This window comes from Nipponia nippon, unplaced genomic scaffold, assembly GCF_047370975.1.
Source record: "Nipponia nippon isolate SJK-2023a ecotype South Korea unplaced genomic scaffold, ASM4737097v1 scaffold_1, whole genome shotgun sequence".
NCBI classification, from domain to species: domain Eukaryota; kingdom Metazoa; phylum Chordata; class Aves; order Pelecaniformes; family Threskiornithidae; genus Nipponia; species Nipponia nippon.
This window is the reverse complement of record NW_028262290.1, coordinates 2,762,647-2,789,774: the sequence shown is the minus strand read 5'-3', so window position 1 is coordinate 2,789,774 and position 27,128 is coordinate 2,762,647. Positions and strand designations below refer to the sequence as shown.

At 48.8% G+C, this 27,128-nt stretch overlaps 1 protein-coding gene across 3 annotated transcripts in view; it reads left to right on the top strand.

Moving 5' to 3' along the window:
• The window catches only part of ADGRB1 (adhesion G protein-coupled receptor B1), a 281,739-nt gene that overhangs the window by 66,136 nt on the left and 188,475 nt on the right, over nt 1-27,128 (top strand). For all 3 annotated transcript variants that reach the window (XM_087739596.1, XM_087739512.1, XM_087739670.1), the window contains exon 2: nt 13,354-14,274. In XM_087739596.1, coding sequence (XP_087595722.1) covers nt 13,527-14,274 — 748 coding nt within the window. In that variant the 5' untranslated portion in view covers nt 13,354-13,526. The remainder of the gene's footprint in view (nt 1-13,353; nt 14,275-27,128) is intronic.

Below are 27,128 nucleotides of genomic sequence, written 5' to 3'. Positions count from 1 at the left end.
CTGCTGGCCATGCTGCTTTGAATGCAGCCCAAGATAGGCTTGGCTTTCTGGGCTGCAAGTGCACATTGCTGTCTCATGTCCGATTTTTATCCACCAGTATCCCCAAGTCCTTCTCTGCAGGGCTGCTCTCAATCCATTCACCCTACAGGCTGCAGGTGACTGGTATCAGGTACTGATATTGGGGATCGTCCCGACCCAGGGCCATCTAAGTCCATCTGGATGCACCGTGAAAGACTGAAGAAAAGGCAGAGAAGAGCAGACATTTCTGAGACTGGCACCTGCATCCAGACCATCATGGTTAATAGCAACTGATGGACTTGTCCTCCACAAATTCTCTAATCCATTTTGGCACTCTTTTATACCTTTAGCCTCCCCAGCATCCTGTGGCAATGAGGTCCCCAATTGAATTACGAGCTGTGTGAAAAAGTACTTCCTTTCGTTTGTTTTCAGCCTTTGGGGTCAGTAAGTATGGCTTTCTGCGTCATGAGGCTTAATTCACTGCTGCTCCCCATGTCCCTCGAGGACCTTGGAGAGAAGGTGCTGTAGAAATGCACATATTTATCGTTCTTCTGTTTTGTAAGTTCAGGTTGCAGACTTCTGCTGCTTCAAGGTCATGGCTGGATCCAAAACCACTGAAACTTGGGGCTTTAAAGGCGATTGGGTATGTTCCTGATTCTCTTCACCTTCAGGGTCTGTTCTCAACTTGGTAAAAAGGTCCCACATTCTGCTCAAGCTCAGATATTTCTACCCTCTCCATGCCACTGGCAAGTTCCTGTTTGCCCACGTTAGTGTGGTATCAGAAGACTTCAAAGCCCCTCATTTCAGACTCTGTAGAAGCAGCTGGAATCACTCCCATAGCTAACACAGCCCTGTAGTTCAAGTTCTCTTGTGCTGCTCACTCTATGGAGAGTGAAAGTAAGGCAAGGATGGTCACAGTTCTCGTTTTACTACACGGACTTGTATTTCAGGTGTCTCTTGTAGCCACGGTCTGAATCTCCATCTTCCTTCTGCTGAGAGGTACAGGAAAATTGCAAATCTGAGCAATACCATCTTACGGTCCTTCTATGTGCAATTTAGAGACATCCTCACTGGACATTGGAAACGGAATGGCTAAAATTATGAGCTGAATTCCTGTGGTCAGAAGGGGAAACATTCCCAATTCAGTTTTAACTGTGCTGAGACTGCAGCATTCAAAAACTGAGCACAGTGCACCTTCAAGGTTGCTGTAAAATTGGATCCTGATGTAATCTTTCCTTCTTTTCCCAGCTATTGCTTAGGAAATCTATCCCCATCATTGGGGTAGTCTCAGTGTTGTTTGTCAGATGGGGAAACTGGGGCACAGTCACTGAGAGAGAGCACAAAGCCATGGAAGGAGTGTGCCAGAAGAACACACATTAAAACTTCCATACATCCAGGGCTGGCCAAAGGCTTCTGGTTGTGGTCATCCCCCGTTGCTGATCATACCCAGCCATGTAAGAAGATGGAGGACAGCAAAGTAGAAATCTACATTCCTGGTGCTGGGAGAAGCACTAGGACTTGAGCCAGTGCAGTGCTCCTAGTTTGGAGCTGGCTGCAAAAACAGCTACTTGGGTGTTCATCCCCTTTCCCTCCTTTCCTTTGGCCAACCCATCTCGAGGCTGCCATGGGGCAGGCACGGGGCAGACTCCAGTGGCTCTTCAGTCCCAGCAGGTCTGGACAGACTGGGCAGGAGCAAAGCTCCCAGTGCCTTGACCAAGGCACCATCTTTTCCTTTATCCTATGTAGCCATCTCTGCACCCGTAACCCCAGAGAGCCAGGATATGGCCTGAAACACTCTCCCATCACTGCCTATACATCTCAGGACACTTCCTGGCAAGGTTTTGGCCTCAGCCAACAAGCACTACCCCAGACCATGCCTGGGCACAGCTCAGGAGAGAGCATGAGACAATGTGGCAATGCTGTTCTGCTTTGGAAGATGAGTACTTCAGCCACATGCACATGGGCTATGTCAAGGCTTTTGGCCTCAGGGGTCAGAAAATGAGCCCTGGTGCATATGATTTATGCGGGATGTGTAAGTGAGCAACGTCAAGACATGTGCTGAGCTCTGGGTTGCGCATGTGCAACCCAGTGAATTGCAAAGCCCAGTTTTGGGTTTGTCAACTATTGCTCTGCCCATGCACCCGTGCAAGTCTGAGCCTCAGTATGCACATGCAACGCCCCACCCCCAAACATCCCCTCTCCCCGGGGGCTCCCACTTAGCTCCGCAGCTAATGCCAGTGCTTTTAACCTCCAACTGATTTTCCAATCAATCGCATCCCGGCCCCCAGCACGAATGAGCAACGATGGAAACAGTCTAGCCCCCACCTGCTTTCTGCCACTCATTAGGATGACCTTGCCCTCAGAGGCCCCCTTGTGTAACCCTCACACCGAGAAGTAGGGTGGGAGCATAGGGGAAAAGACCCCAAAATGCTGGCCATGGAGCAGTAACGGGCAGAAATAAGGCAACAGGGGAAGCAGGAGTTTTCTAGGACTTGCTGGTGTAGAGTCCAGGGTATTTCTGGCAATGTGCATTGCTCCTTGGGTGGTACCACTGATGGGGATGGATGAGAACTCAGGCAGTCAGAGGGTATGGTGATGCTGGCATGAAGGAAAGGCTGATCTTACCAGGATCAGAAGAGTTGTGTATTCCCCTGGGGGTGAGGAAATACCTGGGAACAGTGTGGAGCAATGACCAACTTAAACCCACAGCAGACTGTACCTTACCACTGTTAACTGGGCTTTAAGTCTGCTTTGCTAACGGGAAACTGAGGCAGAGAAAAATGTAACATTATAATGACCTCCATCAGCTGCCTTCTGCCAAGAACCCTGTAGGCTCCTTGACTTTGCTATGCAATGGCATCTAACGTATCCCTATGTCATGTAGTCCTTGAGAAACTCCCAGTCCTGGTAGTACTCCCAACAGGCCATGCCAATAACATTGCACCTGTGTAGAGGAAAGCTGAGGACAAACGCAGCTGCAGCTCAGGCTGAGGTGATGTTTAAAAGACACCAAGTACACACACGACATCTGTCTGAGGCTGTGCTGGACCCAACAGAAGGTGCTGCAAAGCCCTGGGCCCACTTCCCTCGGGCACCCACATCTGGGACCAGATGGAGCACATCTGGCCCTCCTTGTCTGACGGGCTTTTCTCTACAGGAGTTTTACTGGATCCGAGATTTTAGGGTCCAGTCTTTCTGCTCGGCTGGCTCCTGATCCCACTCACTGAAAAAAACATGCAGAGCCAGGAACTGAGCGTGACCTGCCTACAAGTCTGCCTGAGAGTTTTAGTTATAGGCCCATCTTCAGTTAACATGATCTGGAGCAGGGACCTTAGTCTTTAAGGTTCTTAATCTCATCTCAGGATGAAATCCTAGTGGGTTGGAAATGAATCACTATCTTTAGCACTTTGCTGGAGCTTTTCAGATCACAGAGCACTAGAGAAAAGCAGACAATGCTTCTTACATCCATCTTTTCAGGTGGGAAAACTGAAGCATGGATTGGCAGAGATGTTTAACTGAGAATGTGCACAAATCCTGGATCCAGGATTAAAATCTGGCCTCTGGCTCCCCCGATAGTGACTTCCCATCTGGCCAGTGCTGAAGGTGGTCAGCGATGGGATGGTTCAACCGAGGCTCAGGGGCTTTGGAGTTTCCTCATTATCATTGAAAGCCTCTTGGGGCATCCCAGTATAATCCATTTCTATATATCACCTCTTAGCCTTCCCTTTCCCCAAACCACCTCTTCCAGCCTTTGAAAATCGAAATAAGACTGGGATTCTGTCCCCACAAGTAAACCCCCATCACAGGATCAAATATTTCCCACCCTGTTCAAGCTGTTCCTGCAGGCTGTTACATGTCTGCTGGAGTCCACCCCTAAAGCAGGTGCCTTTCCAGGCTGGATGAAGGGTGCTAGTGTGTACAAATATAATTTATTACCACAGCAGGCAAGTGAGAATCAGGCTTTCTTCTGCAGGAAATTGAGATGGATAGAGGCAGTGGGCAGTACATCAGTCACTACAGTGGTGGAGCAAGTATACTGGGTCATGAGGGGTCCATGCAGAAATACGTTTCTGGCAAATGAAACAGCAGGAGGTGAGCAGGGCTGGACTCTTGTCTTTCTGACCCTTGTCTGCTTTCCTCTGCTTCCCAAAGGGGCTTTGCCTGTGTTCAGCTCTCAGCATTTGCTCCAAAGGTAGATCTGGCCAGGCCAGATCTTGACCTGGGGAGCTCCAACTGGAGCTGGTTTAGCAGCCTTTCCAGGATATGGTCCATGTCTGAAATGCCTCTTCAGAGAATGGATGTGCACTGAAGTCAGGGTGAGACCTAAAGGATTTCCCAGTCCTGCAATACCCTCTGAGTCATCCTTTTGCTCTTTCAGGTCCTAGTTTTCACTGGATTCTGCTTTGCCAGAAAATAAGCAAGAATCTCTAGAGATAAACCGTTGCTGGGAAGGGCCAGAGTCAAATAAATACTCATAGAAAACAGAAGAGAAGGAAAAACGTTCATTAAAAATAATACTAAGGAAAAACCTGATTTTGAGCACTGATTTTATGGAAGAGGCGCTGCTCCAGGATCTGTCCAAGCTCCACCCCTCTCTAGGTGCCGTCCAGGACTATCTATCTCCTCTCCTTGCAGCCCAGCAGAGCCATTGCAGCCAAACAACAGCCAGGTCCGAGCCCTTCTCGACTCCTCTGTGTGCTGTCGGTTCACAGATGCCACCGTGTTTCTCCAAGTGTTCCCACTGTGCTTTGCTCACTCACCTCAGCAGCAAAAAGAACATTTCCAAGCAGTTGCAGCTTTTTTTTTTTTTTTTTTTTTGCTGCTAGCAGCTATTTGTGAATAAGGACAGAGCATACTCATTTCCCATGTTTTCTCAGAGTGGCAAGGGACTGAGCTTTTTGGGGCCCGGCGGTTTTCTGCCTCTGGCAAAAGGGATACTTTGTTTGATATCTGGGGACTTCTTGCAGGGAAATGGGAAGCCCCAGGAAAGGAGGATTAGCTTGATGAGAGTGGTTTTCACCCTGCTGGGATGTCAGCCGTGTAGCAAGGTCAGGAGAAGGAAAAGCAGAGGGAGGTAAATCTTGGACGATAGCACATCTGAGCCGGTGGGCAGAGAGAGGGGAGCTGGGGCACAGCTGAGCTAGTGGGGGCAGATCAGGGTGAGGGTGGTGTTGAGAGAGGTCCTACAGGCAGCAGTGGGAAAGCATGCACTTTCTGCAGCCATTGTTTTGATTTTTTATCCCTTTTCTTCCGTGGAATGTTTGTGTGTGTGTGTGTGTTTGTGTGTATGTCTAAGAGTGCCCTCCATTGGCCAGATTCAGGCTGCTGCACCAAGAGTCCTGTGTCATGAACACAACCGAGGAAGGTGATGGATGCACAACCGGGGATGTTGCCCTTCCCACGTGGGAGGACTCTGTACAATGCACAGACTCTGCAAAGCAGGGCACATTGCAGCACTGCCTGCATTTCACAGCTCCTCCTGCTCGTCCAGAGCTGAAATACCTATGCTGGGGCACAGCTGCAAAGTCGGACACAGCAATTTGGAGACGTACATCTGGAAGGTCTTGGTGGGACGGGGTGAACCAGAATGTGGGGCTATTCAGGCAGAGGGTGAAGGCAGTTGTAGGCAGGGGCAGGGGATGCCCTGATCCCTTCCTGCTCACACACGTCCCATGCTGCCTGCATCCCCAGGATGGGTGTGGGGTGTGCTTGAGGCATATAAACATGTGCAGAAAGCAAGCAGGGACATGAGGGTGGTGGAAAACTCTAGCCTCAGACCCAGGTCATCTTGGTTTACCATTACTGCAGGAAGATAGGGTACACCACTGTCGTGGTTTAACCCCAGTTGGCAACTAGGTACCACACAGCCACTCGCTCACCACACCCCCCCACAGTGGGATAGGGGAGATAATTGGAAAACAAAAAAAAGTAAAACACGTGGGTTGAGATAAAGACAGTTTAACAGGACAACAAAGGAAGAGAAAATAATAATAATGATAAAAGCATATACAACACAAGTGAAGCACAATGCAATGGCTCACCTCCTGCTGATCGATGCCCAGCCCATCCCTGAGCAGTGATCGCTACCCCCTGGCAAACTCCCCCAGTTTATATACTGAGCATGACATCATATGGTATGGAATAGCCTTTTGGCCAGTCTGGGTCAGCTGTCCTGGCTGTGCTCCCTCCCAGTTTCTTGTGCACCTGACAGAGCATGGGAAGCTGAAAAGTCCTTGACTTAGTATAAGCACTACTTAGCAACAACTAAAGCATCATTGTGTTATCAACATTACTCTCACACTAAATCCAAAACACAGCACTGTACCAGCTACTGGGAAGAAAATTAACTCTATCCCAGCTGAAACCAGGACAGTATCCACCCCTTATTTCATACCATATATGTCATGCCCAGGTCTTACACTTTCCAATACATTCCAGTTAATCACCACCACTTTTCCCGTCTTTTGATATATACACACAGATATGATTCCCTTAGTCTATGGACCATCCCTCTAAAATGTTTGTTGAGTTCATTTAGTTTATGACTTTGGGCTCCATCTGTCATAACAGTCTTTCAGGGCAGGAGAGATGGTGTGTGGTGTTGGATTCTTGCATGATGGAGCCAGTTCTGGTTGCATCATCGCTGCACTGTGCTCAAACTGCATTCTTCATTAATCTGTGTGATTCTTACCGTAATACCGTTGATATGGCATATAGCAACCATAGAAATGATGACATACAGTATTATATAGCAATTCACATGATAGAATTCAGTTCATTGGCTATTTTCACCCAAAATCAAATCCCCTTGAGGCACACACTGGACTTCTTCATCCTCCCACATCATCTACCAAGTGCCCCCAGGTCCTTGAGAAAAAGCAATCCCGCAAATGGGTTTACCTTTGCCTGAGGCAGGAATAACCCAGACTGTCTTCCCCAGCATATTTTTTATGTGGACTACAGGGACTTTATCGCCTTCTACAGTACGTAAAAGTTTTGATTGGGCAGGGCCAGCTCGATTGGCACATCCCCTAGTGTTGACTAACCAGGTGGCCAGGCACCCATTACCCTCAGTGTAATCTTTAACAGTCCATTGTATCGTTCAATTTTCTTGGAGACTGGTGCGTGATAGGGGATGTGATATACCCACTCAATGCCACACTCTTTGGCCCAGGTGTCTATGAGGTTGTTTTGGAAATGAGTCCCATTGTCTGACTCAGTTCTTTCTGGGGTGCCATGTCACCACAGGACTTGCTTTCCAAGGCCCAGGATAGTGTTCTGGGGGGTGGCTTGGGGCACAGGATATGTTTCCAGCCATGCGGTGGTTGCTTCCACCATTGTAAAGCACATGGCATTTACCTTGGTGGGTTTGTGGGAGCGTGATATAATCAATCTGCCAGGCCTCCCCATATTTATATCTCAACCATCATCCTCCATACCAGAGAGGCTTTAACTACTTGGCTTGCTTGATTGCAGTGCATGTTTCACATTCATGGATAACCTTTGCAGTAGTGTCCATGGTCAAGTCCACCCCTTTATCATGAGCCCATCTATGTGTTGCATCTCTTCCTTGATGGCCTGAGGTTCCATGGGCCCATCGAGCTATAAATAATTCATCCTTATATTGCCAGTCCAGATCCACTTGAGCCACTTCAATCTTAGCAGCCTGATCCACCTGCTGGTTGTTTTGCTGTTCTTCAGTGGCCCAACTCTTGGGTATGTAAGCATCTACATGATGTACTTTTACAAGCAGGTTCTCTACCTGGGCAGCAATATCTTGCCGCAATGCAGCAGCCCAGATGGGTTTACCTCTGTGCTGCCAGTTGCTCTGCTTCCATTGCTGTAACCACCCCCACAGGGCATTTGCCACCATCCATGAGTCAGTATAGAGATAGAGTATTGGCCACTTTTCTTGTTCAGCAATATCTAAAGCCAGCTGGATGGCTTTCACCTCTGCAAACTGACTTGATTCCCCTTCTGCTTCAGCAGTTTCTGTGACTTGTCATATAGGACTCCATACAGCAGCCTTCTACCTCCGATGCTTGCCCACAAGATGGCAGGACCCATCAGTGAACAGGGCATATTGCTTCTCATTTTCTGGCAGTTTGTTATACAGTGGGGCCTCCTCAGCACGTGTCACCTCCTCCTCTGGTGATATCCTGAAATCTTTGCCTTCTGGCCAGTCCATGATCACTTCCAAGATTCCTGAGTGACGGGGGTTTCCTATTTGAGCTCGTTGTGTGACTAGTGCAACCCACTTACTCTACATAGCATTAGTTGCATGATGTGTAGAGGGGACCCTCACTTTGAACATCCAGCTCAGCACTGGCAGTCAGGGTGCCAGGAGAAGCTGTGCTTCAGTACCAAACACTTCTGAAGCAGCTTGAATTCCTTCATATGCTGCCAATATCTCTTTCTCAGCTGGAGTATAGCGGGCCTCAGATCCTCTGTATCCTCAACTCCAAAACCCTAAGGGTCGACCTCAAGTTTCCCTTTGGTGCTTTCTGCCAGAGACTCCAGGTAGGGCCATTCTCCCCGGCTGCGGTGTAGAGCACATTTTTTACATCTTGTCCTGTCCGGACAGGCCCAAGGGCTACTGCATGAACTATCTCCTGTTTAATTTGTTCAAAGGCTTGTCGTTGCTCAGGGCCCCATTTGAAATCATTCTTCTTCCTGGTCACTTGATAGAGTGGGCTTACAATCAGACTGTAATTTGGAATATGCATTCTCCCAAAACCCACAATGCCCAAGAAACCTTGTAGTTACTTTTTGCTGGTTGGTGGGGACATGGCTGTTATTTTGTTGATCACATCCATTGGGATCTGATGACGTCCGTCTTGCCATTTTATTCCTAAAAACTGGATCTCATGTGCAGGTCCCTTGACCTTACTTTGTTTTATGGCAAAACTGGCTTTCAGCAGGATTTGAACTATTTTCTTCCCTTTCTCAAAAACTTGTGCTGTGTTGCCCCACAGGATGATGTTGTCAATGCAATTGCTCACCACCTGCTGATCGATGCCCAGCCCATCCCCGAGCAGTGATCGTTGCCCCCTGGCAAACTCCTTCCAGTTTCTATACTGAGCATGACATCATATGGTATGGAATAGCCTTTAGGACAGTTTGTGTCAGCTGTCCTGGCTGTGCCCCTTCCCAGCTTCTTGTGCACCTGGCAGAGCATGGGAAGCTGAAAAGTCCTTAACTAGTATAAACACTACTTAGCAATAGCTGAAACTTCAGTGTGTTATCAACATTATTCTCACATTAAATCCAAAACACAACGCTATACCAGCTACTGGGAAGAAAATTAACTCTATGCCAGCCGAAACCAGGACAGCCACCAAACAGCTCACCACAGCTTGCAGGCTCCAAAATTCACTGGGACCAGTGCAAACTGGATGCCTTAACCGCTTGTCTCGGGTTGTGTTTCTGAACTGTACCTACTCCAGTGGGTGCCAGGGTGGGATGGCAAATACTCAGCAAGGAGGCAGAAAAAATTACCAAGGCTCTGTGCAGTGGTGCGAGGGTGCAGGAGCCATGCCAGTGGTTCATGTCTCTTCATAACCCTCTGCTTCATCATCTCCAACACCTGCATAAGGTAACCAAGGCAGAAGGCTCACTCGGACCAAACTTCTCAGCCTCTTTCTGTGCGTTGCTTGGGATAAAAAATTGCCTTCTGCCAGGGGCACACAAACAAAAAGGACAATATTTTTGCCCTTTGGTTTGTCCTTGAGAAATGCAGACAAGAGACAGCCCAAGGTACTCCACGGTCACCTACTGTCCCCCGGCTTTACTCCAGAAAAGGTTTCTCTGCCAGACTCATCTGCCAGGCACAGGACTGGAAGGGGTGGCATGTACTCCAAGTTGGAGCCAAAGGATGGGACCAGGCATGGATGTCCCCCATCACACAAAATTACAGAAATAGCCAGGCTACCTAGACACTAGCTGTGGCAACAGCCATGGGAATACGGGCAAATTTGTCTGTGTGCCATAGGAACGTGGTCTCCAACACTGGAATAATGTCTTTTCACACATTTAATATCACTTCCCCAGCTGCAGGCTGCAACCTCTGGTATATGCCCCCCCTTTGGGATTTTTCTGGACTGAAGTCCAGAAGACAGATCTCTCTGCTGAAATGCAGCAGCCAGTCAACTGCCCATTGCATCTTCCCTCCCTGCCAGGTCCAACATGTGTTGAGCCAAAGATCCAGGTGTGGAGGGGGTTTTGTCTATTCACTTCTGCTCTAAGTAAAGATTCCAACTTCAGCTAGGATTAGTTGAAGGAGAAAAAATATGTTTATGTTCCTTATGGTGAAACGTTCCAGATGGGACTGCATTCAGGGGAAATCAATTCTGAGACCTAACAACCGTAGCACAGCGTCCCATTAACGGATCTGTTTAGTTAAAGTTTGTTGGCTTTTACAGTGCTTTTCCCAGAGAGGAGCGGTGAGGGGGGATGCATTTTGTGCTCACTGCATCCTCATTCAGTAGCACGTCTGTGGCCAGCGTGAGAAAAATCGGTTTTGTGGAGGGCAGGAGGCTTGGGCTGAATCCCACGCACTGAAGTCACCATTAGGGACTGGATCTCAGTGCAAGCCCTATCTCCTAATCATCTCGTTGCTATGGAGGCACCACTGGCTCCTGCTTCCAACCGGGAGAGGCAGGTTTCTTCATGGTCTGGGCAAGAGGTTAAGACGAATCCTGGCTGGCTCATCGGTGTGAAGGTCGGATATATTCTGGCTTTGCAGAATCTGTGCCCGCTTGCAAACAGCACAAGCTGCTCAGGCACTGACCTACAGCGAGGGAGAGGTGAACCAGTGGTCCCTTTCAGAATCTCAGCTAAGCGAGCACTTTTCACTTAGCAAAGCTGATATTTAAGGCATTCACAATCATTTTCAGGCAACCCCTCCTGCTAATCAGGATGACCTCTCTGGAAATTTAAAGGATGTTTAGTTGATGCCTGTGGTTTTCATTGCAAGGAAGCGCTGCTTTGCATCCCCTAAGCAGGCTGCATTCCTGAAATCTGGCCTCCGAGGCAGGCAGGAGTCTGGCACAGGGAGATTTGCACTGCGGAGCTTTGCAGGCTGCAAACCACTGTCAAGAGTGGGGACCTGACTTCTAAAAAATTTAAGTTCAAATGCATTTGGACTCCATGCTGATTAGCGTCAGGTCTAACAGACACTCAGGAATCTGCTGGCAGAGGCTGCAGTGATTTGAAGCTGGGATGAAACACAGTTTGCAAATAGCGGATCTGACTTTTGAGTTACCTAACCCTTTCCTCCCCAGAATAAAAAAAAAGGCTTTTGCAGAAGAAGGGAGATGCAGACACAAAACTTTGATATAGAGCGAGCAGAGAAACCAAGGGGTGAATGTGGAGATGCATTTGGCTTCTTATCTCTTCCCAGATGCACAGGATGGTCTATGGGCTTCATCTCTTATTTTTCAGTCTCTCCTGGGATTGGGTTTACCTGCCCAAACTGTAGATTTGCTGGCAATTTGTATGGCTGCTGTGAAAGGTTCCTCTGTTTGCAGTCTGGGAAGGCAGAGCCTGGCAGTGGGGTGGGAGATGGCAGGACTGGGGATGAGCAGTATGGACACCATGGGGCTGTCAGGAGGGTCAATGGCTGCAATGGAGAAGACATGTCTTCCCTCCTCCCTTGCAGCAGGTGCCACTCTCCATGTACTTTCACCCTAATTTCTTCCTGGCAGTGCCACCATGGTCCCTCATCATGGAGAAACGCATCCCAGACGATCTGCATTATTTTGGGGTTGCAGCCCAGGACAATGTTAACATCTCAGAAGCTGGGCTGCTGGCACTCAGGCTTCAATGCAGAGGCCCTGAGCACTTGCTTTTCACTGACCTGTGGACCACGAAGGCTCCTGAAATCAAGGCAGTAGTCTGACTTAGTAGGGGAAGCCTTCCTCCCAGGGGTCTGAGCTGTCCTTTTGAAATTGGACAGCAGCTCTGTTTTGGAGGCAGCAAGCGCTGCAGCGCCAGGGCAAGCCTCACCCAAGGGGAAACTCCTGACTTTCTCTACCTGGGGTGAGCCAAGAGGGCAGGAAAGGAAACGGCTGGAAAGGTGAGAAGGAAAAGGTGCCAGCAGTGGGAGAAGTATGCCCAGCAGTGGGAGAAGCTCTGCCCCACACACCGAGGGTCTACCCCTCCTGCCTGACAACCCCTGCATCTGTTAATAGACCCCCTGCACAAATATGGGGGTGCACACTGCATGGGGAAGGGGTACAAGATGAAGAGAGTCCTGCTACTGATGGTGTTTCCCCCTCTTTCTCCTCCCTTGGAAAGAGGGGAGATGGAGGGGAGGGAGCATGGGAGGTTCTTCTTGGTGGGATAAGAAAGAGGGAGACTTACAAGAGTGCAGAGGGTGTAGGAGTCTGTTCGGCATGGAGGGGGGCACAGCGGTCTGGGCAGTTGGGCTGAAGAGGGAATCTGAGCTACAAAAGGTTGCAAGCAACGGGTCTCATAGGGTAATGCAGGATGGATGTTACTTTTGCTGCAGGAGCTTTGGGGGCTGAAGGAGGTCCTGGGGCTGCCAGGGAGATGCTCTGTGCCTGGCTACAGTACTGCAGGCTTTGGGGTGTCCTGCACACAGGGGTGAAAGGTGGGGTGGCTGCCTGATGTAGGAAGACCTAAAATCTGCCTCCATTACCCCTTTTTCCTCCTGCACTCCTTCCAGCCCTGGCCTCCTGTCTGGGATCAGGGTTAAACCAGGGTTGGGGTACTGAACCTGCACCTGTTTGGTGGAAGAGGAGGGAGGAGAGAGAAAAGGAGATACAGAAAGAAGCAAAAGAACAAGGGCTGGTAGGAGGAAGAGAGGAGGCAGAGCCCAGCTGCCCATGCCTGCCTCCAGCCCACCCTCCCCAGGTGCAGCCTGAAGTCTGCGTTGAACCAGCATCCTGGCTCCATTGGGATGGAGAGGGGTGGAAACTCCCTAAAACAGAGACCAGTGGTGTTTGCTTTGGGGAGGTGGTTAGAAATCACTGCAAAGGCTACGCTCAGCTCAGCAGAGGGGCACTGCATGGACAGAGGGCACTGGGAAAGCGGGGTCACAGCTATGTTGTCCCCCACTGTGAGTCACAGCGGGGCCCCTCCTGGGGATTAGGATATCCCGGGTATGGGGATACCCCCAAACCTAGCATAGGGATGGTGATATGGGGCTGCATCTTTCCCCAAAGAGATGTGCTGGGACTGGGGATGCTGTGTGCATTCTCAGCCTTGCAAAGAGTTAATAAAAAAAAACCAAAACAAACCACCACCAAAAAACCCCGATCCCAAATCTCTTCTCTTTCTCTCCCCTCCTCCTTCCCTTCCCTTTTTTTCCAGGTGTTGTTTATGGCCACAGGAGGGAGCTCAAATCCAGACATGGGAAGATTGGCTTGATTTCAGATCCAGAGCCTCTTAAACTCTCACTTTTCCTCTAAGCTGGTCCCTGTTATGTCCAGGATCTGGCGCCTGCTTGACATTTACTTTGAGTTCCAGAGGACCAGAGACCTAGGATGAGGAGCATTGGATCTGCCCTGAACCTGCTTTTGGTATCGCCACTCTACTTTGTGTGGACCGTGGTCGCTCTGGACCTGGCACAAACTCCCTGCACCACTTTGGTCCAGGGGAAATTCTTTGGGTATTTCTCCTCCTTTGCCGTCTTCCCATTGAACTCCTCTCTCTGCTCTTGGATTATTCAGAACCCTGACCCTCGGAGGTACACTTTGTACATGAAGATCCTAAAACCTACCGGCATATGTGACCACCAGCACATCCGCACCTACCAGTTCGACTCCTTCCTGGAGTCCACCCGCACCTACCTGGGCATGGAGAGCTTCGACGATGTGTTGAAGCTCTGCGATGGGTCCACCCGCTATGCCTTCCTCCAGTCCAACAAGCAGTTCCTCCAGATGAAGCAGACCGCACCACCAGGGGTGGAGACCTGGCCTGTGCGGTGGAAGCCCACAAAGGCTCAGGAGAGGGACTTCTCGGTCGAGTACCTCGTGGTGGGCAACAGGAACCCTAGCAAAGCTGCTTGCCAGATGCTCTGCAAGTGGCTGGATGCGTGCTTGGCCATCAGCAGCAGCTCCCATCCATGCGGCATTATGCAGACCCCATGCTCTTGCTCAGGAGGGGAGGTCCTAGATCAGGCCAGCGAGATCCTGGGGTTCACAAGGAAGAAGGAAGACTGCTATAAAGATGGAATTTACTTGGAGAACTGCATGAGCAGCCCCAAGGACAGCAGCGGAGTGGAGTTTCTGGGTGAGTGGAGGGTGGCTGGGGGCATTTGGGAGGGAGGGCTGGTTGGACTTGCCTCTCCTGGGTCTCACACTGTCCCCATCACCTCTGTGTCTGAATCTGTGGATGCCTGCTATGAAAACTTTATTTCCCAATTGATGGGCAGGTCTGGTAACCCTTGGTGGCTCTTTACGAGCCTGCAACTAGAATTGCAAAGCAGCTTCCCCTAAATATACCCCAAATTATTTCATTCATTCCCCGGGCTTGTGTCTTGCTTGTTTTACTTCTGCAGTCTCAGAGCTGCTGAGGGGAGAGTCTTGCCTGAGGGTGAGCAGTTTTCCAACGTAATTACAGATGTCCTAGAAAAGGCAGGATCCAAGATACCTCCCGAGGCAGGCTGCACTCAGCAGCCCTATCAACCATTTTAATTCATGGGAAAAACTTAATTCTTGGGTCTGGTTCAAGGGAACGGCAACAGAAGGCATGCTCATTTTGTTCTCAGCCTCATTTTCCTTGTGGAGGCTTTCAGAAGGAAAACTCACTGTGCTGCTTCTGTGGGGTTACTTGGTGCCTTTGCTGGGGCTCATTCCTTCAGATATTTCATCAATGTTTTGATGATGATCTTGAGTATGGTACAGGCTGGAAAGGGACTAGGGGGGTGGAAAAGGCATGATAAAAAGGGCTATGAATAAGGGTGAGATGCTCCTGAGGTCTGATCTGGGCACCGGTCTGGGGAGGGAAATGCTCCTTCCAGAGACCTGACACGATCGCCGCCGGTGCTACAGTGCCATGCAAAGCAGAAGGGAATCGGGGGGGGTCCGAAAGAGAATTCTTTATTTCAGCACCTGTGTCAGATCCATTCTGATGTGTTTATTCTCAGCTCCTGTCCCACCTGCCAGCATACAGGTTATGTAAAGTGGAGGTGTGATGCTAAATGGGAATCTGGGCAGCAGGGAGGGGAGCCTCCAATTCGGCAAGGTTCAGACCCATGCCTGACCTCCACCCCAGGGTCTCATCGTCTTCAGGTGCTGGACTGAAATGTCCTCTGCCACCAGGAGAAAGTTGGTATCCATCTGGTCTGGGCTTTGGGGCTCCTGCCTGGATTTTGGAGCCACCCCCAATCAGGGGGGAATTTCTCAAGGTGGGGGGAAGAAGACTAAATTTGTTTGCAGTAGGAAGGAGGTTACCAGGCACAGGTCCAAGCTGTGCAGCATGATTTTCTTGCAGACCGCAGTCTGGCGTTAGCTGAGAGATTAGTATATGATCAGGTATTAGTGCTTTCGTCAGTGTATTTTGAGGGAGATTTTGTTTCTCACTGATCTGTGAATCAATACATGAAGGCACACAGCCGAGCCATAAATCCTGCAAATTAGTTCTTCAGCTGTGCCTCCCTCCCCGGCTATGAGCACACGGCAATATTCACTCTCCAGATTTCGGATTTCTTTGCAGTGCCCTTTTCTCTTGTGTGAACAGCTTGCGAGGAGTACCGTGTTGGCTGCCTCCTCGGAGTGATGCGAGCTTCGTTAAGTCATGTGTCATGCCTTGCATTTGCTGATTGGATGATTTATGCATTCAACCCAAGCAGCGTGACCTTTTTCATTGCAACCAAAGGTGAAATTTGAAATAAGATTTTCAACAAATCCTGAAGCATTCAAGCTTAATATTGGCTTTTGTAAAGATCTCTCCTAGTCCAGCTTGAGTGCTTGAATGTTCCCAGAAAATAAATATGAAAGAGGCTCAAAGGTGGCTGAATCAAAATCCTTTTTGGGTGTCAAATATTTGTAGAAAGTGTAGATAATTTTTTGCTGGCTGCTCACATCTGCTCCATATTGAAGATACAGAATTATCATCTTCACTGGTGGGATGCCATCTACATAGAAACGATGCTTGCAGGGTGCCCAGCCTCTCCATGTGCTGCTCTGTCTGTCACTCTGTCTGTTTTGATTTTTGCAAAGGCTCGAGCAGGAAGATGGAGGCGAGAACCGATTTGGACAGAGAGCCAGCGATCCCTTAACAACATTTTGTGGGTGGAATATTTTGATAGGGTTCCCGATTTCTGAGCGCTGATGCTGATTATTGTTGTCATTGTTGTCCTGATTGTATTTGCAGCATTTTATTTTTCATACAAGCTTTTCCCCGCGCCCCCCCCCCCCCCCAGCCCCGTGCTGTTTCCTGAGTCATTTGTTGTTTCTGGGCCTGTTCTGACATCTTTGAACAAGGGTGCATGCGTGTGTTGTACTAATCTAGGCCAATGACTTTCAAGGCACACAAGGAATTGCAGAACACCCAGATAAAACCCCAAAATGTGGAGCCTGACTTTTCCTGATGTGCCTTTTCTATACCTGGGATATTTCCAAAGCAAATGGGTGGGTGCAAATCTACAGAGGCTGCAATGAGATGCTGCCTTGGAAGCAGCCATGCTTTGGCTCACAGAGTCTTTGGGGTGAGATCCCTTTCAAAAAGTTCACTCCCCATCCCCGGACACTGGTATACCAAAGGATGGAGAATGCATATATGTGTGTGTGTGCTGGATTAGAGGGTGTCCTCTCCCTGCTCTCTGAAGTCACTCAAGAGCAGTCCAAGGATAGATCTGTTGGCCTGGACCTTGGCTTTGGTGGCCAAACAGCAGAGCTGGGAGATGAACTTCTGCTGCCAACTCAGGCCACAGATCTCCTGGCCATGGTGGAGAAGTGAGTGTGTTGACCCTGTTGCTCCAGAGCTACTGGGACACTCAAGAAACCTAACTGACAGCCTGATTTCACTCATGGCCAATGAGTTTGCACTTAGTTCAGGTACACAGGGACGTTTGTGAACATTTACAATGGGACTTCACAAAGTGACTCTACCGAAGTGACCCTGCCTTGTCCACAGCATCTGTTGTTCAATGTCTGGAGGTAGGAGACACTCTAAATTTGCTTCCCAAGTTTAGTGAGACACCTTCTTTGCACTCACTGTCCCACGCAGACATTGCAGAGGTTACAACGGGCAGTGGGGGGGGTGGGAAGAATCTGTCAGGTTGCAGAGGCGGCAGGAGATATTTCGGTGTCTTGCTGCACATGGAGCTTATCCTGGTGATCAGCAAGACATACTTGGAAATGTACTGGCGGCAGCAGCTCACGCCCCACATCTCCCCTCCTTGCTGCAGCTACCTCAAGCTGCTGCTCTGGGAAGGCTTTAACAGGGGATTTTTTCTAGGAGAAGACAATTCAACAGGGGAAATATTTTTGGCTAGCATCAGATCTCCCTTGGCTGACTCAGGCAGCATGGGAAGAAGTCAGAGACTGATTGTATTTCCTGATGTTTAGAGGTGAATACTCTTTTGGGAATGTAAGTTGACATTCCTGGAATAGGGTCCCACACTGATTTGGGGTAGGAGACCAGGGGGCTGCAGAAGGGAAAGCTTCCTGAAACATGGGGCGTTGGGACTTCAAGGTCTGAAAATCCTGGTGACCCTCCCAAATGTGAGCTGGCTTCACTGTAATCAGAGCTGGAGCTTTAAAAGGGACACTGATGTGACATTGTAATGAGAGAAGGTTAAATGAGTGCTTAAGTGCTGTGCTGAGTTAGTCACTTAATGAATGTCTAATTAGTCTTGTCTCCATGTAATCTGTTCCTGGAAGGCCATTGCAATGCTGTTGCATTTTGGCGGCCCAAAGAGATAACCAGAAGGTCCTTCTGCTTTTCATATCTTCATCTTGGAGGGGTTCAAGATGCTGATTGTAAAACAGTGTTAAATGTGTGCCCCTGAAATATATTATTTGCTCCCTGGTAAAGTAGATGGCTCCAGGGCTGGAGAGATTTTTATGACGAATGAGTCTGACTGGTTTCATGTCTTGGCCAGAGAATTTCACAAATTCATTTCAGCAACGAACTTGAAACTGAGCTTTAAATGGAGCTTCTTAGTTCTTAAAAAACTGAATCAAGATATTCGTAGTCTGAGGTGCTGGGGGTTTTCCTGTCTTTCCTGATAAACTTTTCCATTGGTTTGCTGTCCCCACTGCTCTGAACAAATGAGGAGAATGTGTGAGAACTCCTTTCTCACACATGCTCATCACTTCACTTCTGTTTTGTTAGTGCTGTTTCACCTTCCAGCCCTAAAATGTTTTTCTACCTCTGTCTGCTAGATTAAGAAGTCATCTAGCGTCCATTCTCTACTGTTTGGAGAGGCATTTATAGACCCATGAACAAGTTACTTCTTAACCTCTGCTGCATTAAGTAGGCTTGAACTCCATAAATCTCTCACTGCAGGACACATCCTCCAAACCTCTGTTGTTGTTGGGAAGCCTTGCTTCATGCTTGGCCAGTTCTGCTGGCCAAAATAAGATGTTTCCTCAGCAGGGCTGAGCTTGTGCCTGGACTTGTGGCTGAGTGACTGCTGAAGGGAGTCCCTGGTTTGGAAAAGGGGCCAGAGCTGTAGGGACAAAGGAATCAACTGCCATCCTCCCTGCTGCAGCAATCTCCTCCCCTTGAATCTCCCCCAGGGCAGAAATAACTTGATAAGTCATTTCCTATGTTTGTAGTGAGCTTTAGTGACCCTGAAAGCTCAGGGATTAATAAAGAGCTGTAAGTAATTGCCCAGGGGCAGGCTCTTAAACCTCTCCTTGACCTCTTCAGCTCCTTCTTACCACACAGGCTCTATTCCTCCGGCAAGAGTCCCCCAGGCCCAAACAACAGCTGGGCTTGCAGAGAAATTTGTTTGGCTTTGGATTTGCCTCAGTTTTGGATTTGCCAATCAAATGGCAAAGGGACTTGGATTAGTGCAGTTTCATTACTTCTCCTTCCTCCTGGCATGGACTTGCTGAATGTGCTTGGGGAAGGTGCACTGCTTTCCAGCTCCTTGCTTCAGCATCTGTGTTTGCCCCTACTGTCTGGTCTGTACATCCTTGAGAGTAGAGCCAGGATACAGTAACAGATCACCAGCAAAACATGGGTCAAGGAAGGGCTGTTTTCTGCTTACATGTGAAATTTTCCTGTGTTACTCTGCTGAAAGCATTGGAGATTTTACCTGACATCTCCCCAGCTTAAGTCCAAACCTCAGCAGCTGTGAGCAAGAGCTGGTATCATTTCACAGCTCCTGGAGGAGAAGGTTGCACAAAGCCTGGCACCTGGCAAACAGGGGACCTTCACCACCTTGTCTCCTGTAGTGAATCCCCACCGGACCCATATGGGTAGCTCCTGATGGGGCTGTCCCTCTTGCATGCAGTCAGTGGGGTGTTTTATGGATGAGGCAAGTGCGGGTAACTCCTTCCTGGATGCTGAAAAGGGGGTTCCTGACTCAGTTTAAACACTCACATCTCTCTGACCTGTACAAGCCCTGCCTGCGCCTCTGCTTTCCTCTGCGGTCATTAAAGACCTTGCAATTAGAATAGAATAGAATAGAATAGAATAGAATAGAATAGAATAGAATTGAATTGAATTGAATTGAATTGAATTGAATTGAATTGAATTGAATTGAATTGAATTGAATTGAATTGAATTGAATTTTCAGTTGGAAGAGACCTACAATGATCATCTAGTCCAACTGCCCAACCAATTCAGGGCTGACTAAAACTTAAAGCATGTTGTTAAGGGCATTGTCCAAATCCCTCTTAAACGCTGACAGGCTTGGGGCATCGGCCACCTCCCTAGGAAGCCTGTTCCAGTGTTTGACCACCCTCTCAGTAAGAAATGCTTCCTAATGGCCAGTCTAAACCTCCCCGGTGCAGCTTTGAAGCATTCCCACGTGTCCTATCACTGGATCCCAGGGGGAATTAGGTATGAGCATAAGAGTGGCAGAGAAGAGATTTCCTGTGTCCGTGCTGCTGTTTCAGCACTGAATTCACTCGTGCGTGCGTCTGTATGGAGATGTCCTATTTGGGATATGTGCAGGGAGAGAAAAATGAGAAAAATAAAGCGATCAGTTCCATTGTGAACCCAACAGCTTGTGGACATGATCACAATGCAGAAACATCAGCAATTACCATCTGAATGTGCTATTGTTGTAGCAGGGAGACTAAAGGTGGAATTTACATCCAGTTGCTGAGGGAGTTTCACAGGCAACTACTCCCATTATTGCTATGAGGGGACTTTTACGGCTAATTTAATGAGTGGCAGCCTGGTGAAAGGCTCAGCTTTTCAGTTATGCTTTTTTCTATTTTTTTTTTTTTTAATTTACAGTTGTTTAACATCCTCTCGTATTCAGGACTCATAGCAGCTGCCCCAAAATGTTTTGTATGGGAATACAGGGTGAAATTTCGATGCAGGGAAACACAGACACCAGATTCAAAATCATCACATCTGCAGTGTAGTTTTATAGCTGTAACTGCTGAATATGAGAATGAGGATGTTAATGTCTCAGAAGGGAGAGTGTACAGAGACACTCCTGGCCCTTTTCACCACCCACTCTGAATATCTGATGTATTTAGGTGATGAGAGCAGGCTGAAAAATTAAAAACATTGTCTTTCCAAGGGGAACTGGATCCACAGAGCTTTTCAGGTGTCTGATGCCCCTTTGAGGTGCCTGACCTCCATGGGTTTCCTTGGCGCTGAGCTCTCTGACCTGATGGATCCTGTCTCTCATGGTGGATATAGATCTGGGGTTTCTCCCAGGTTTCTTTGAAAGGGAGTTTTCCCTTTTCCAGTGTTGGTTTCCTCTATCCAGATGCAGATCCCAAAGACTTTGGGTGAAGTCAGGACTTAGCTGATATGGGGCTTAGCTCAGCTGCCTTGAAGATCTAGCAGACAACTGATGGAGGAGGAGAAAAGGGCTCTGATCTTTGCCTAACAGGCTGGGAACAGAGGCTTATCCATGATTACTCAGAGAGTGGACTTGGGTGCTCTAAGCCACAGCAGTCTCTTTCCATGCTGGGCAGAGCAGTAGATTTCACCCTCTTCCAGAGTATCATTGTCACCTCTGCAACTCATCTCTTCTCCCATATTTTCCTTTTCGCATTCTGATAATCACTGAAATCTTGCAATATCTATGGGTGCTGATTCTGTCTCTTGTGAGCTCGTCATCCCCCAAGACAGCATTGAAGCAAGCTTGGGCTAAACAGGCTAGAAAATTGGTTCTGGATTCTTAGCAGGAATTGTTTAGTGTGGGTCTGTGATGCTTTAACCTGGGGAGGATTCAGCAACTGTGTGTCCCCTCTGCCAAAGTCACCTCTAGTTGTTGACTTTCTGTGTAGTACACTCATTCCTTGCACTCCTTGCAGACAGCAATCTGATACTGATATCCTACATTTCAGCATTCCAGCGGAGTGAGACAACCAGGCTAGGAAAGGACGTCCTTTAGCACATCATCAGAATTGCAGATCTGTTGAGTTTAAATATATTTCTTTTTGTTCCCTGGCTCTAGCTCTGATAGAGCAATAATTGCCACACACCTCATTAAGCTGAATGCTCTCAATAGGTCTTGAGTGGTCCATGCCATTAAACAAACAGTTACTGGCTTGGGATATTCTCAATGCTTAGAAGCAGCATGGAAGAGAAGAGACCTGGAGGGGTGAAAGCTGCAACTCCAGGCTCCTGAAGAAACTGAGCTGCCCTGGCAGGGCAGCTGCTTTGTCCCATCGTTTCTGGGGCAGCTTGAGCTGTGTTCTCTCTGCAATACATGGGCTTTGATCCACACAAACACCAGCAGCAATGGAGGACAGGCACAGAGAGAGGCTGGTGTTGATTCCTGAGAGCTCTGTAACAGTTTGTGTGTGCGGAGATGATACGGCAGTGGATATGTGCGTGCAAGTTTGGTAGGATCCTAAAACACAGGCATGAAATTGCCATCAAATAGAAGGGAGTCTGATCCCTCCCTGTGTCCTATGGCAGGAACAAAATTGCTGGTGCAGGTGTCCCTGGCTTTGTCTGTGATAACAGCCCTGGCTGTGATAACAGCCTCCAGTAGGGTCTAGAGCACAAGTCTTATGAGGAGCGGCTGAGGGAGCTGGGGTTGTTTAGTCTGGAGAAGAGGAGGCTGGGGAGACCTTATTGCTCTCTACAACTACCTGAAAGGAGGTTGTAGCGAGGTGGGGGTCGGCCTCTTCTCCCTAGTAACAAGTGATAGAACGAGAGGAAACGGCCTCAAGCTGCGCCAGGGGAGGTTTAGGTTAGACATTAGGAAAAAATTCTTCACCGAGAGGGTGGTCAAGCATTGGAACAGGCTGCCCAGGGAAGTGGTTGAGTCTCCATCCCTGGAGGTATTTAAAAGCTGGGGAGATGTGGCGCTTGAGGACATGGTTTAGTGATGGACTTGGCAGTGCCGGGTTAACGGTTGGACTTGATGATCTTAAAGGTCTTTTCCAACCTTGATGATTCTATGATTCTATGATTCTATGATAAGACACGGGGTATGATGACTTCACCATGTACCCTGTGGCTCCTGCTTGCTCAGATTAAACCTAGCCACATGAAAAGCGTTATTTAATGATCTGTGTGCACTTCATATTCAGGCCTATATGCCGTCCCATGTGCCTGCTGGATGAAATCAAGGTCTAGTTTTGGTGCCCCTTCCCATAACTTGACTCTGTTAGCCATTTTCAACTAAACTTGCTGGTGTGTCCAAGATCATGAACAGAATCCCCTTTCTACTAGTTCTGTGGTCAGAAGTAGAGGTGTGGAAGAAAGGCATCACAGGGCATGTGCCATGGGAAAGACTGCAGTGCAGATTCAGCTTGGCCATCAGAGACCTTTGTGAAGGCCCAGCCTAGAGCTCATATGGGGAAGGAAGCAGCTCTGTTGTACACAGAGCTTCTTGGCTTTAAAGTTAGGGCCCTGTGGGGCAACCAGGCTAAGAGACAGGGATACTGTGCTGTACTGAGAAGCAAAACAGTCCTGGCATAGGAAACTGCCAGAGGAGAGACAGTCCAGTCCCCATGAACAGTTCCAGTCCATGAGGATGGTACCAGTTGTGCTCTTGGTGCCTGTTAACCTGGGACTGGAACTAAGCTCCCTAAAGTCAGTGGGTTAGTAATCTCTACACAGCTGGACCAAGGAGACATCTGTACCAGAATTCCAGTTGTGGACATATGCTTGAAAAGATGTCACTGGCCATGCCCAGCAGCAAAGCACCCATGCAGGTGGGCCAGGGCTGCTATTTACAGCTGGGCTTGTTCAGCGTTTGTCTTCTGTCCTGTTTGCATGAGGTCAGTCAAAGGAACATCAATAAAACTGACTGATGACAATTAATTTCTGCCCACCAAATCATCTCTTCCTCATACCCCTTTCTCCTCCTTTCTTTAGTTTGTTGGTTTTGAGGTTTATTTTGTTTTGTTTTCATTTTAATGTTCTGAATTACAAAGCTCCCTGCTGTGCTGTACAATTTTTGCTAAGCATTGGACAGCACACTTTTCAGGGAGCTCTGCTGGGTTTGGAGTGACTCTAACTTGGGAACAGCCCCATGAGGCTGTGCTTGATGAGTAGCCATGTACTCAGTCTGTGGATGTTGCAACCAAATTGTGAAGAGTCAGGTCCAGTGTCAGCATTGCCCTGCCGGGGTGATTCAGCCTGGGGGTGTTTGTGATGTTTTCATCGTGACCCAGCAATGCAGCATCTAAACCTGGCTGACCACCTTCCTCACAGAAATGAGATGCTCAGCCTTGTTAACATCCCCAAAATCTCCTCCGTCATGTCTAGATTTTAAATTCTGGGGGCACCTTCTTTAACCCGCCTGAAATTTAGCTAGCTGCTGTGCATTGGGGTCAGCGAAGATCAACAGGTGGTGGTGTGACTTGAGATCGGTAATGTTTATAACAGTAAGGCAGACAGCGAGCAGCAGAGGAGCTGCTCAGAAAGACAGCTGGCTTGCCGGGAGGGTACTCGCTGAAGAAGAAAAGATGCAGGGACCAGGACAGTCCCCAGGTAACTACAGAGAGGTATTTAAAGAGATTGCTTTTCATGCTTCTCTGCTTTTGGGCCACGGAGGAGCTCAGGAGGCCCCTTTGGGGAGCTCAGCCACCTGCCCCCACGGACCCACTGCAGCTGAGGAACCGTCAAGGAGAACAACAGACCTCGGGAGAGAGCCACAATGGATCCCACCAGCTGTCAGGGCAGGGATGGATTTTCTCGCTCAGCAGCTCTTGCATGCAACATACCACTCTGTGCAGTCCCTTCCTTCCCACCCACCCAGGTGTCCCTGCCCCATGGGCAGCTTGGCAGTGCCATGTTTTGAGCCTATTGTCATTGGAGCCAGTGACAAGTTTGGTGATGGTTTTGTCTTAGAATAATTTGGTGCTTTTTACTTGCTGCAAGGCAGAGGAAGAATTTCCAAAAGGTTTTTCCAAGCCTTTAAACACAACGACACATCTTCTTCTCTACTCCTGAGCCTGATGTGTTGGCCCCAAATTTAACAGTACGGAGGGCAAAGTGGCATGCTGTCCTTTCTACTCTTAAAAATAGGGCTTTGTGAATGGTAGAAAGGATGAAGCCGGATTTCCTACTATGTGAAGTCCTGTATTCCCCTACTGTGACAATCATCTCAGCTCTTCTCATTACTGCTCATATACAAATCCCTCATGAGTCTCATCTTCCACCAATGCCTCTGGGCTTGTGTTGTTACCAGCACCCTCCTGGGTCCCTAGTCTTTTTCTGGACAGGAGGTAACACGTCTGGAGCTTTGCTGGCCTGGATGGTGTGCCCAATAAACCAGGTAACTGCTGTACTAGCTATTTTTTTGGTGAGTGGGATCACTTAGGCTGACCTCATGCTCACCAGAAACCTTCATGGGCTGAGCACCTTTGGGGTGAGACTGGCCTCAAACATCAGTGGGTGAAGGGACAGAAGTCAGGCAGACAAAAGTGGTGATCTTTCTTTGGGGAGCTGCCTGAAAAGGAAACCTGGGACAGTGTTTCAGTGGATGTCCTGGGACTGCTGCCACATGGTCCCACTGCAACTGATGGGTTAGTGTGACTCGGCTTTGGGGTTGTCCTGGGGTTTACAAGGCTCCTGGGCTGAGTGCTGGAGGCAAAGGAACATATGACAAGTGAGTGGTACCCCAAGAGCAGAGCAAGGAGAGAGCCAGAGTTTGCAACATGTGCTGGGTTACAAATGCAATGTTAATCCACAGGGCTTGAGTCTCTCCAGAGAACAGCAGTGGGTTCTCAGAGACACACATCAGTGCTCCAATGTCTTTTTTAGGAGAGCGAGTAGTCCCTGACTCTTTGCATGCTATAAACATGAGTGAATACCTGAAATGCTTATTTACTTCTGCATCCGGAGATCACTCCCTTACCTGCTCCAGTATGATTGCAGCCATGTTTCACTTAGCTTTTACTTCCAGCTGAACATGCTGCCAATCTAAAGGGGGACAGGCAGAAAAAGGAAACAACTTTTTGTCCAGGGTCACCAACTACTTTTCCTCCTCATGTCAGGTGGTGTGATGGGACATTTGATGGTGTGTGGCTGTGGGATGGGAGCATCTCTCTGAGTCGAAGCTCTTTGAGTACAAGCCCTTCATGCACAGCCTTTCCCATAACCACAGGGCTGCTCTGCAGCATCTTGCCCACTGTGCAATGCCAGAAGCAGCTGGCGTATGGGTAACAGCCCTGGGGAAACATCTGGGCCACATGGCAGGAGTGGGTCTTGCTCTCTGGAGCAGGGCTGGGTAGGGAAGAGTGAGCAGGATGCCTTGGGAGAAATCCCATACATAGTGCTGGAGGCTTCAAAGGCTTGTGGAGGAGTATTTGTCTTGCACCTTTTCGCTCTGGTTCAGAAAAGAGCTCCTCTCGGTGAGAAATGGCTGGGGAAGGGCAGGCACTGTGCACTCAAAGAAGTGTTTTTTAATACTTCAGTAGGAAAGGAAAAGAAATGAAAAGGTGATGGGGGAGAGCCAGAAGCAGCAGTTATAAAACATGACTGGTGTAGCTGGGTTTCCCTTGCTGACTGAGAGCATGCATCAGCACCGGGAGAGGAGGGAGAGGAGGAGGCAACAGCCAGCAAACCTCTATCCCTCTTCAAGGGTGCAACTGTGAGCCTGCAGCATGCCCAGACCTGAGACCCTGTCCGTGCTGTCACCTGGCTGTGTCCCACTGACCTGGTGTGAGAAATGGAGCTGCACTCTTTGTCACCAGAAATGCAAAATCTCCCCCCACCTCCTGCTCTACCCTGCCCCACAGAAAGCTGAAACGCACACATCTGTCCATGCGCAGGCAGGTCCTGTCCAGAGATGCTTGGATAGGCACACAGCTGCACCAGCACGCATCTCCATTCATGTATGTCCAGAGAGTCAGATGCACATATACACCAGTTTGATTTGGCGCATGGATGTACTCACACAGGGATATACATACAGGAACAGGCTCATGAGTGTATACACTGATGCCCAAGTGTGCGTGTATATGGACATATGCCTGCACACAACAGTGTAAAACCACACAAGGCAAATGGGCATGAATGTACCTGCATGGACGTGCAAAGCTGACAATAAAAAAGTGTACACACATACAGCACTGAGCAGACGGTTGTGCATGCTCTGAGGTGGATACACACTCATGCAAATGAGTCTGCAAATGTATGCACATGTACATCTACTGCACATCCCCATCCTTGCAACCCCCCACAGCCATGTGAGTGCCAGTACACACACAGGAACATAACCCGGAGCTGAGACCCCCATGGGGAGCACCATAACCAGATACACAGAAAGATGGACCCAGCATGCCACTACCCACTCAAGAGACGCTGTATGTCCACCGAGACCCACAGCATGTAAACTCACTGCAGGAACAAGAGGCTGACTCATGCTTCATCCTTTCCATGTTTCTTCCAAAATGCACCACGAGGCCTATCTGGAAAGTGAGTGCCTCATGGTGCATTTCGTAAGAAGCTGGTTTTGTTTATACTTGTGGGATCCTGCCCGTGAAAAGTACAACTTCTGTTAATCCCCCAAGAGCCAAAGCAAGCTGATGGAT